At 35.2% G+C, this 12,768-nt stretch overlaps 1 protein-coding gene across 3 annotated transcripts in view; it reads left to right on the forward strand.

Annotated features, from left to right (window-relative positions):
• The window catches only part of LOC129248734 (katanin p60 ATPase-containing subunit A-like 1), a 51,907-nt gene that overhangs the window by 16,388 nt on the left and 22,751 nt on the right, over window positions 1-12,768 (forward strand). Inside the window, exon 1 of one of the 3 annotated variants that reach the window (XM_054888354.1) lies at window positions 2,187-2,518. The exons of the other annotated variants lie outside the window; for them this stretch is intronic. Coding sequence (XP_054744329.1) covers window positions 2,187-2,518 — 332 coding nt within the window. Of the gene's footprint in view, window positions 1-2,186; window positions 2,519-12,768 lie in introns of those variants that run through there. 3 annotated transcript variants of the gene reach the window in all.

A 12,768-nucleotide genomic window follows, 5' to 3' on the forward strand; every position in this document is an offset into this window, starting at 1 on the left:
ATAGAAATTATGGGTCCATCGTCTTACAGTCCTGATTTAGCTCCTAATGATTTTTTTAAGCTGTTGAAACTTTTAAACAGCTCGTTTTGGAGGTCTCTACTTTGGACTACACGCTCTTGTCGTTTCTGCAACCAATCCCCGGATATTCCAATACACCGTATCCTTAAATGTGGTGCTAAAACGTGGAGAAGGTTGCGACATCTCGACCAATTGCAGCCAGAAAAAAGCATATATGCTCAACTCAACCCAGTTCTACCTTAAGTTTAATAAGGCAACTGGCTTTGGATGAGGGATTGTAGATACAGTAGATACTCCACTGATTAGTAGAGGGCACAAAAAACTGCGGGAGTGCAAACTTCAAATCTATCTACCTATCAATCTATCTAAGAGCTTAGACAAAAGCGGGGAAGTAGCAAATAAAGTTTCCAAAACTCTCAACTTCCTTCTCGTTCTTGCAGCTGCCACAAAAGTCGTTAGAGAAAAACACTAAACGCTTCCCATGCGTTGCTATTAGACGCTGCTCGGTGATCATATCAACTATTGGGCTTATGTAAAGTTGGTTGACATAGATGGTATACTTAGATTTATTTCCATCCATTATGGGCCAGATCTGCCTAATAGGCTCCTGTGCGGCTAAAACTGAATTAACCCAGAGCTTGCTTATGGATAAAGGAACGACCTCATATTGGGCAGAGTTGACTGATTTTAGAACAGTTCCGCTCCCAGCTTGCTCATGCGCCATGCAATTCCCAGAAATATATACCTCTTTGTCTAGAAATTCAAAAAATATTCGTGCTGCACTCTTTAGCCAGCTCATGCAGAATAGTAGACCTTATTGCTACTTTGAAGGAAGTATTATTGCACCGTAGAGATTTAATCGCAACTTGACTGTCAAAGTAGATGATGATCGATTGTGTAATCCTTGGTGAGTCACTGTGACCCAGATGGCAGCCACTTTCATCGCTATTAGTTCAGCTTGAAATACACTACAGTGGTCAGATAGCAGTACACTTAGACTCAGTTGCAACACTTTTGAATGAATGCCACTGTCGACCTTATTATAAAACGATTTCATTAATATTGTTATCATTTTGAAAACAAGAACAACAACAAGTCAACCCATAATATTAAAAATGGCTATTAGTTCACATTATTAAATTCCAACTGTGGGTTTACTCATTCCTAACTAATGCTAATTTGATATTGCAAAAAAAATACCGACGACACGCCAAACAACAAAAAAACACTCAATGTACGTAAAAACAATAACAGTCATTAGCAACAACAAAAGCCAAAACTTGCAACCTCAACGTACATTTCTAGATGAGTGGCAATATAGCCCGAGCCATATTAGCGCTTCCGATTTGGTAGAAAACTAAAATAACAAACAAAGCATTTTGAAAAGGTTCAAGCGTAGTAAAGCTAAAAACGGTAAAAAATCAGAAGCAGCACAAATGCCACTTCCTTTAACCTCAATACAAATTCAAAACGCTACCCTTTTGCAACGCAAGTGTGTTCTCGAATACATTTATGTGCATGTGCGCGTGTGTATGTGTGCAGCCTTACAATTGTACGAGCGTCTCAGAAAGAAGTAAGCAAAGTAAAAACAAAAACAACAAGAAACAAGTGGTCAAGCGCCTTCAAAGTCTCCACTAATTCAAACCGCTTCGTGAGACAGCAGTACCAGTGTTGCCACACTGACTATTACCTATAAACAGTTAAAGGGTGTGGGGGTCCTTTTCTATTTATGTACCCAACATACTACGTGCATGTATGGAGGAGTTTGTGCACACATACATGTATGAATGTATATATTTTACAAATGTTTGTGCAGTTAATGGAAACCGCTTTTTTGTTGTGGCACACCGCGACGCGACGCAACGTAAACGCTCCCCTCTAAGCCTGTAGCCCTCGAGTATTTCTATTGTGCAAATGACCACTGCTCGCGTACCGCCAATGACCGCCGTTTCGAGCAGACTGTTGGTCAGTTGGTGCTTGGCATTCGCGGCAAATGGTCAATAATTTTTCGTAAGACCCGCGTGCTAGAATTGTGTCGAACGCTACGCAATGTTACAGCGTTAGAGTGCAAAGTGAATGAAAAAATGTGTATATTTGATAAAAAAACTAAGTAATTATTTTCTTTAAATTTTATTAAACACAAGAAAAGAAATAAAATTAAAAAAAAAATGTTCAACGCAAATGCTCAAAATTGGCTTGGTATGGCATTGGAGCATCAGCTCAACGAACAATCGACTGCTTCCGCCATCACCAATGCCAATTCACAGCTGTTCAATGGCAACATGGGTGGCGAACCAACACCACCACTACCACCGCCGCCACATACAGCAGCTCCCGCCCATTACAGTTTTCTACGTAAACGCTCCGTTGGCAATTCAAGTCCAGCTCTAGAACGCCCACCGCTCCCAACCGATGTGCATGTGGAGTATGAAGTTGCCGTGCCGCTCATGTCCACCTTTCGTCACACGCCCTATCATTCGCTTTGGGATCTACATGATTGGTAAATTTCAGTAATACTTTCTTTGCTATTCGAACTTTGCAAACTCTGCGCCAAAGTAGAATAAAAACAAGATAGAATAAGAAGAAAGTACTCCAAACACATAGAATGCCATAAAATATGGCTTACATACCTACATACATACATACACATAATTTTCTATTGTTATTGCGAATAACTGTAACTTCGTCGTTGTGCAATGCTCCTTTGCGGTCGTGAGAAATTCCAAGCGTGCTTGCCATTTCCATAGCGTCCATTTGACTGATTGTGTGCAAATGTGAAAAGCTAAGCCATTTTCCATGGGCAAGTTCATAATTCATTCAACTTCGCTGCTCGTTTGTGTTTATTTGTTTATATGCAAATAAATTTTATTTGACATTTATACAGTTTCCTTAAGACGTTGATTGACATGGCCAGATGCATATACAATTTACTGATTACTATTTTACAATTATTATACCCTGCCATACAACTCAAGGAAGTGGTGAGCTTTGCGGCCTTGTCACTCAGAGCTAATCTACTTTCTCACACTTGTTTTACGATAACACCTACATATGCCAGCGCAGGACAGTTATTTTCGAAAGTTCACAACACAGTTTTACGGGAAAATATGAATTATATTTTTATAAGACTTTAAAAAGGAAAAGTACCTATAATTATTTTTACGACTTTTCACCATCGAATTATATATGGGTTCGAGCAGTCTAGCATTCGTAAGCTGATACTGCTTAAAGGAGTTTCATTAAGGGCGTCTTGTTCAATTCTCCATTTCAACAAGAATTTTTTCTTCATCATGGAAGACATCTTTCAGAACTCCCCTTTGTAAACATGGAAATAGATCAACTATAGAAAACAAGAATATAATTGCAATATCTGCTATTCCAAAGTTTTTCGAAGCACTACTCAATTGATCTTTTCATTGTCTCCATGGATTGTTCATACCCAACACGGTTTTTTTTTTTGCAAAAGATAAATTATGACCGACCGGCCGTAGCTGAATAGCTAGGTATACCAACGCTCATATTGTAGATTTGAAACTCCGGGCATGAAACACCAAATGCTACAGAGTGCGCCATCTTTTATGTCGGTATGTAAACGCTGAATAACTTTGTCATTTACCAACCGATCGACTTCAACATACATGTTTTCGATACGTCAATTCAATACAATTTCAACCATGGATCGCTTTATACCGAAACAACGCGAAATCAACGCTATAAAACCCGAAATGCTTGACAAGATGATGACAAACGCAGAAAAAAGATAGCAGTTTGTGATTGCTAATAAAGGTGGCCACTTGGTTGATATTGTATTCAAAAAATAGTTTTAATAAGTTTTTTCAAAGTTATTCAATGTTTTCATACCGACATAAAAGATGGCGCACCCTGTAGAAAAAGCTTTTTCCAAAGCGTTCGCCCCTCGGCAGACAATGGCAAGCCACCAAGTCTATTTCTGCCATGAAAAAAACTCCCCATAAAAAATCCATCTTCGGTATGGATGCGGTATAAAACTATAGGCCCTTCCATGTGTGGAAAGAACATCAAGAAACACACCAAAAAGAACAGGACTTTGCAAAAGATATATGTAAGTGCCAGTTAAATTGTGAGCGTCAAAAGAAAGTGTACAGCACATATTGATAAGTTTTGAATATTTATTTATGATTTTGTAATTTAAATTTTATATAAATATAGTTTATATTACAACAAAGTAGGTTCGAATCTCGGTGAAACACCAAAATGAAGAAAAAGTTTTTTCTAATAGCGGTCGCCTCTCGGCAAGCAATGGTAACCCTCCGAGTGTATTTCTGCCATGAGAAAGCTCCTCAAAAAAAATATCTGCAGTTCGGAGTCGGCTTAAAATTGTAGGTCCCCCCATTTGTGGAACAACATCAAGGTACTCGCCACAAATAGGAGGAGGAACTCGGCCAAACACCCAGAAAGCGTGCCAATTACATATACATACATATATACTACAACAAAAACAATATAAGGCAAAGTTTCAAGCTTTGTTTAAAATTCGGCAAATTTTCATCAAAATTTCAAACTTTTTACTCTGAATTTTTAGAAAAATTTTGGGTAAGCAGATTTATAGGTCATTGGGTTTTTGTGCAATAAAGTGCAAGTTTCGAGTGGTTAAAAATTTCGTTGGTTTTTGACAATTTTTTCTGCTGGCAGTGCTGGATGTTTTCTTCCATATAAAATGTGGAGTACGCGTAAAATGGAGAAAATGTACAAGACCGCGAACAAAAAAAAATCTCAAAAATCAGTGAGATGTTTGATCTACTTGACACTTGCACTTTATTGTACCAAAATACAATGATCTATAAAACTGTATATCCAAAATTTTTCTAAAAACTCTAAGTAAAACGTTTGAAATTTTGATGAAAATTTGCTGAATATTTACAATTTTTGTACAACACAAAGCTCGAAACTTTACTTTATATGGTGTTTGTTGTATCATGAACTATATTTTTATAAAAGAATAATTTAAATTAAAAAGTTAATAAATAAATAGTCAAAACTTGACGTTGAGTGTATATACAGGCGGTCGCCGTAGTCGAATGGGTTGCTTCATAACTTAGAACCTATTCGACTAACAAATTGCATTGTATGGTCTTATAATATTTACTATAAACAATATATTCATTAAAATGTATAATCACCACCATTTGCTATAAAGGCTCCACATCTTCGAGTCATAACAATAAAAAATATAATAATAAATGAATAATTATTAAACTCTTCGAGCCAAGTGTTAATTTCTGCGCAAGTTGTGGAAGTAATTCGCTCCAAATCAGTCAAATTTGCCTTGATATCTATTTGACCGTCCATATTTATTTTCTTATGAGTTTTTGTTTAACTACTGTCCAAACATTTTCAATAGGGTTGGCATAAAGCGACTGTGAAGGCCCTTCCAATATTCCAGTCCCGTTTTACTGTTTCCACTCTACACACCTTTGTTGTCGATGCTTGGGACTGTTGCCTTCTTGCAAAATCCAAGGTTAGCTACTTCTTCCAAACATCTCAGTCGCTAACGGTGAAAATACTTTCTGGTGAATTTTATTCATCCAAACTGCATTCAAATTGACGATAAACATAAATAAATGGCCAAACCTTTTTTCAAAGAAGCAGCCCCAAACATGAACCTTAACTGGATATTTAACCGTTTGTCGAATTGTCGATTATTAGCGGTATACCAGGACCGACGTATGCAACTATGCGCCCAAAAAGAGACTCATCCGGGAATATTACGTTTGCCAACTCTATGCTGAATTTGCCTTAGCCCGTGCAAGTCTTTTTTCATGTGATATAGAGAGCAGCGGTTTTTTTTCAATGTGCTCCGGAATTTGAGGTCGTCGTAAACGTTCTCGAATCGAGTTTTTTGACACATTTTCTTTAACACTCAGCTTCACCCAACGATAAGTTCGGCTTTGTCACAAAAAATTAATGATCTTCTTTCTGATCTTGCGTTGGAGAGATTTTTTTTTTTTTGTTGGTCCTCATCCGGGGAAGTGGTCTACGTTTTTAACTTCAATATACCGTTGCACCCATTTATTTATGAACAATCTTCGACTTCTTCAAATATTTTGTTGCTCTTGACATTTTTGGACCTTTAGAGTGTGTACGAGTATTTAGGACCACTGCTTCAAATCGTTTTTCATACTCATTTTTTAACAACAACGCACACTTTCTAAATTACTCATAAAACTAACAAATTACGCAACGTATATTGGAAAAGAATGCGCCTATTGAGCAGTATTTAAATTTTTCTAAGTTGGAATTTTACCGGTCACGCTTAAATTAGATAGCCTGTGGGCTTAATCACAAAAAATTGTGTATTGTATTGTATAAAATTGTATTGTAATGTAAACATTACAGATTAATTAAGAAAGGAATCCAGTATACTTATTGTGATACCACGCGTTTAGTCTCAAACTGCTCCTCTAATTCTAAATGTGAGGATACCACTTCGTCTCTCTAATAAACTATAAAATATTATGAATGGCTGCCAAGTCTAAGTCTGCCCGACATCCAAAGAAGAAAGAGTTTAGACAACGGAGTCTCATTCTGAGAAGAGTGGGACAGTGATATAAGAAGTATTCCACGCTCTCAACATTGGGATGCACTTTTAGAATTTTTAACGTTTAAAAACCATTTCCTGTGTTTTTTATATTATTTCTTCATTCAATGAAATGATAATTAGAACTATTTTTACAAAAATTTCAATCTTCGATGTCGTAAAAGCGTGTAAAATTCAAATAAAATCATGAAAATATTTAGTCCTTAAATTTTAATTTTAAATAAATGGTTATGTATACTTACGCAAATAATAGAAAGTTGAGGGCGAGTACCCCCAAATTCTTTGATCCCATCTTCACTCTTATGCTCTTATTTTAAAATTTATTTACGTACAAATGCACATAAAGAATATTAAGTATCCTTTGGGAAATAAAACAAATGGTTTGCACATTTGATGTGATAATTTTCTGCATTTTTTCCTCCAATTCGTATTTGTGCATCCTTGAAAAGAATTCCTACAGGTGGAAAGGGCACAGATTCAAAATTTTAAATTAATTTTTTCTATTTGTATTTGAATACACTCTGTTGAAAGGCTTATAATTCTGGCATATTAAAAAAAATCATGCCTGACAAAATGAGCAAACTAAACCATGTGAAAAAAAATACTTGAAGACGCTTTCTTTGGAACTATTCAAGATAATACAAACATGAATGTTGAAAAAAAAAGCAACAAGAAATTTTTGTCAATAAAAACTATTTATTGTCTTTGACTTTTTGTCTTTCATTGACTACTTGAATATTTTTCTTAATATTTAGTTTATTTATTATTAAAAACACGTTGAAAATGCTGATAGAAATTTTCGAACTCTGATTATATGTAGATTCAAACACTTAAATTATTCATACGCCATGTTGTCCCCCTTTGTTACATGGCGTATCAGTTAATTTATGCTCTAGTAGAGATTTATGTAGAATCATCAAAATTTTAGAAATTAACATACATAAATGTAACGAAGACAAATGCCACTTCACTCTAGACAAATAAAAAGAGTAAAGTTGGATTAGTTTGGTATATGCGAATAAGCAACCCTTTTACTGTAGTAGCAAAAGACAATGCACTCACAAGTATTTTACCATTTATATACATACTTGTATAAGTCTGCTTGTATCGAATATTCGCAAAACGTCTGGAATAATTTTTAGCTACAAACGTCATTTATAAAGCGTTCTCGTCAGCGATTTATGTAAGCCGCTTACGAATACCTTGAACAATTTTTGTTCACAAACCAAGCATGGAAACTCGTCTGAGCAAATATATTAACACACACACATGAATAAGCGTCGTTTATTTTGGATTTTTTTGTTTAAGTCTTTCTACGGGTTTTTACCTAAATATTTAAACAAAAAGTATTTCCACCAATTGTGCAAGCGAATCGGGACAAAATCACTAAATTTTAGTAATCATCAAATTTCTATTGCGCTTAGTTGCTGGTGTATTTATAACTTTACCACAATTGTAGAGAAGCCTTATCTGCACATTACGCTCCTCATGTTTTGTATCGTTATCTTGGGGGAATTTTTATTATTATTATTGACAATTGTATTTATAGTTAACTATAAAATACAAAAAAAGCTTATAGCTATGGCTACTGCGGCCTTAAGCTAATATACTGGGTGTGTATATATGTGTATGTAGGGTGTTAGCTAAATTTCATTTAAGATATTACAATATTTTAAATAGTTTATAAGTTTAATAATGTTCTCTGTAGAATTGTTTAAAAGTAGATCAGTAGGTTTTGTGTTGTTTAGTGATTTTCTGTGGTTTGTAAAATGTGTGCAGTCGTCTAGGATGTGTTTGATGTTTGTAGCTGAGGTATTGCAGTATTTGCAGATATTTAGGTCTTTTTTTATTAAATATTCGTGTGTTAATCGTGTGTGCCCAAGTCGTAGTCTAATTATTTTTGTTATTTCCCTTCTAGTTATGTTAGTATTATGTGTAAATGTGTGTTCATTGATCGCTTGCTTCTTTGGGTTAACAAATTTGTACCAGCTTGTTGTTTGTTCGAATGTGGAGTGTTGTGTATTTTTGAATATTTTTGTTACATGTTTTTTAATATCTGTGTGTAGGAGGTTCAGAGACATAGTTAGGGGGCGGTTTTGTGCTTCTTTTGCTGCTAAATCTGCTAGTTCGTTGCCCTTGATTTTAACGTGTCCTGGTATCCATATGAGTTCGATTTTATTTTTGAATTTTAGTAAGCAGTTTCTTATGTAGTCTGTATAATAATTATTATTGTTTATATTTTTTACCATTTCTAATGAGGCTAAGGAATCGGAACAAATTGCAAATTTTCCAGGTGTTTGGCTAGCATATTGTACTGCTTCAAATATGGCTATCGTTTCTGCAGCAAAATTTGTGCTGTAATAAGGTAAAACCTTGCTAATTAATATTCTGTCATTGTATATAACGCTGAAGCTTGTTTGGTTTGCGCTTTTTGAACCGTCTGTGAAGATTAGTTTGAACTTTTTTTTTATAAGTTTGTTGGTTAATTCTGAGAAGAGTTTTTGGAATATTGTTGAAGGCGTATTTTCTTTTTTCCAATGGTGGAGTGATGTATCTATGGCATTGAAAGGTAGTTGCCATCCAGGAAATCGGGTGATGGTCTTAGGTTTATAATTGATGGGAATATCTAATTCCAGAGATTTTTCTATTATGCGTGTGAGTGTTGATTGAATTTTGTGTTTTCGTTTAGAAATTATTATTTTGTGTGTAAGTTTTGAAAGTGTTGACTGGTCATTAACGATTAGGTTTTTGCAAATTTTTGTTGTGGCAAACTCCCTCATTTGTGTTAACGGAGGTATGCCTGTTTCGAACGTCATGTTGCGAATCGGTGTAGTACGGTATGCGCCTAAGGCGGTTCGTATAGCAGAGTTTAGTAGTGAGTTGAGTTTGTTGATATTGGACTTAGGTGTATAGCCAAAAAGGTATAATCCATAGTAAATTTTTGATACAATTAAAGATTTGGTAGCGGCAATGATTGAACTAGTGTTAGCATTCAGTTTTGGGCTTGAAAGGCATTTTATTATGTTCAAACGTTTATTTAATGAGTTGACAAGTTTTGAAATGTGGGCTTCCCATCTATATCTTTTATTAAATTCAATACCTAATATTTTTAAGTTTTCGGCGTTGTTTATTGTAAAGTTGTTGCATGTGATATTTGGATGACAGTGTTTTTTCTTGCATATGTGTATGTGTTTACTTTTTTCTGTTGAGAGGCTTGCACCTGAGTAATTGCACCAGTTCAAAATATCGTTGTGAATGTCGTTGAGATCTATGTTTGTATTTTCATGTTTATTAATTTTTTTTATGAGAGTGAAATCGTCTGCGTAAGCCAGAAAGTTTATTTCTTTGTGTAATGATAAAATTTTGCTGAGTTTGTGGTATGCTATAAGAAATAGTATGACTGAAATTGGGGATCCTTGGGGTATCCCATTCTGTAGTGGATATGTTTCGGAGAAGTGAGAATCTATTCTTATTTTAATTTTTCTGTTTGTCATAAATATATGATATAGTTTAATATTTTAGGACCTATTTTCCATTCTAAGAGCTGGTCTAGAATGGTGTGTACTCCGATTTTGTCAAATGCTTTAGTAAAGTCGATTGAGATGATTGACAAATGCTTTTTTTGGAATAGGGAGGACGTGATCTGATGGTCTAGATATACTAGATAATCAGACACTGATTTACCCTTTCTAAATCCAATTTGCTGGCTATGTAGTAGTTTGTTGCAGGTAACAAACCACCATAGCCGATTAGCTACTACTTTGTCTAATAATTTTGCGCAGACCGGATGGAGGATTTATCTTGGTTTGGTTTATGTATGAGGAGGACGAGACTGCTTTTGTACATTTGAGGAATTTGATTGTTTAAAATGTTGTTATAAAGACAAAGTAAACGGGTTTTCATGGCCGCCGGTAAGTTTTTTATCATGGGGTAAGAAATTCTATCAGTACCTGGGGTGCGACCCTTAAGTTTTGACAAAGCTATAGAGAGTTCTATTGGAGTTATATCGCTTTCTATTTGAAGCGCAGTTTTGCTTGGGGTTAAGCTGTTAATTGGTGTTAAGGAGGAGTATTTGTGGTCTAAAAATGATCGTGTAAAGTTGGTGTCGCTGGCTTCATTTGACCAGTATTTTCCAAATGAGTTGGCTATTGTAAGTTTATTGGTTGTGGTAGTTTGGATTGGATCTTGTAGGGCTATACTGTATATCGGAAGGTATGGTTTTAAGCCGCATAATCGACGTATAGTGTGCCATAACTGTCCAGTGGGTGTATGGGGGTGAATGTGGCTTGTAAACTTATGCATTGCCTTGTTTTTGGATAATTTAAGTTCCCTTTTAAATAGAGCATTTGCTCTTTTGTAGTTTATTATGTTTTCAGTTGTTATGTGTATTTTTACTTTATTCCAAAAGCGATTTCTATCTTTCTTCAATCTTTCGAGTTCTTTGTTCCACCAAGGTGTACATTTTTTCGTATTGTAATTCGTTTGAGGGATTGCTTCATTTGCGCTTTGGAGTATGATTTTGTGTAGCGTGGCCGCTTCTTTATTTGTATTATTGCTGTGTGGTTTAGCTTGACATAGTATATTCGCTAGGGTGCTGAATTTTTCCCAATTAGCTTTATTAAGGTTAAACCTGGGTCTGACATTTATTGTAGTGTTTGATTGGTTGTTAAAGATGGTTGTGGTTATTGGGAAGTGGTCGCTGCCAAAAAGGCAGGATTCTACTTGCCAATTACTTTGCAGGGCTATGGAAGGTGAAGCTATGGTTAAATCCACATGAGTGAATGTATGGTGTGTTGTAAAGTAGGTTGGTGAGCCATCGTTCAAAAGAATTAGTCTTGATTGACTAACGAATTTAAAGAGCTTATTACCTCTGCTGTTGCTTTTGGGGGATCCCCAGTTTGGATGCCAACTATTAAAGTCACCGGTAATTAAAATTGGTGGTTGCAAGCTGTCAAATATATCTTGAAGGTTTTTGGTATTGAAGTTTTTGTTTGGTGAAAGGTAGATGGAACTAATTGTAAATTTGAGTACGGACTGTATTTGTATACTAACTATATCAAAAGTGTTAGTAGTGTGGTTTATTATTTTATGCTGTATGGATTTATGTATAAGAATAGCAGATCCTCCAAATGAGTTACATGGGTTTGTGGATGTGTATATATTATAATTAATAGGCGTTGGCATTGGTATCGAGTTTTGGATGTGTGTCTCTTGCAGGGTAATTACGTGTGGTCTGGTTTGTGTTAGTAATATTTGTAGTTCGTTGTAGTTATTTTGGTATCCTCGTATATTCCATTGTATGATTTTTAGTGAGGGCGTCATATATCAGTAGAATAGATAAGTGTTCGTGTTTTTGTTTTGAATTAACTAAATTAAGATTTAATAAGTATTTATATAAGGTGTAAGTAAGTTAAGAATAAGTATGTATAAGTATATATAATTCTGTTTTTAGGAATATTAGGATAATTAACGTTTTGGCTAGTTGTAGTGTTAGTTGGGTCACTTTAAATTTGGCTTATGCTTAGTGATGAACCCAAATTTTTTAGCAATGCCAACTAAGTTTTTTTTTTAATATATTTAAACATTGTTTGGCGTCCATTGGGCCACCAATAAACACTTCAAATGTATCCCCAAATCACAACGTAAATTTTTCCAAAATTAAGCGTGGGAGTTTTATTTCGATTTTGTAAAGCTGTCAGAGGCTTGCGCCATACTCTAGTCGGTCTATCGTTGTAATACAGCATATTTGTCTTTTTGTGCCGTCGCAAAATATAACTTCGTCCCAATAATCTTTTGGTACGGAGATGTGATTTAATACAAAAAGAAGGCTTTTTCTATAAGGTCAGTCCATAAGTTCGTGCGTTTTTTAAAGGTAGTTTTAAAATTAATAAAAAAGATGTTTAAAGTGTTTTATAATCAATAATATATTTTCCTTCATTATTTACAATGTCTTCCCAACATTTGAACAAATTTTTAATTCCCTGCTCAAAAAATTTGTTGTCCTTGGAGCCAAAATACGCTTCGATATCGCTTTTTATAGCTTCTTTTGACGAACAGTTTTGTTACTCATATGGGATTGAAGTCCACGGAAAAGGTGCAATATCCGTAGGGTATGGTGGATGCGGCAATAGCTCCCATCAGAGCTCGTTCAGCTTGACTAATGTTTGCCTTGC

Source organism: Anastrepha obliqua, chromosome 1, assembly GCF_027943255.1.
Source record: "Anastrepha obliqua isolate idAnaObli1 chromosome 1, idAnaObli1_1.0, whole genome shotgun sequence".
Lineage (NCBI taxonomy): Eukaryota > Metazoa > Arthropoda > Insecta > Diptera > Tephritidae > Anastrepha > Anastrepha obliqua.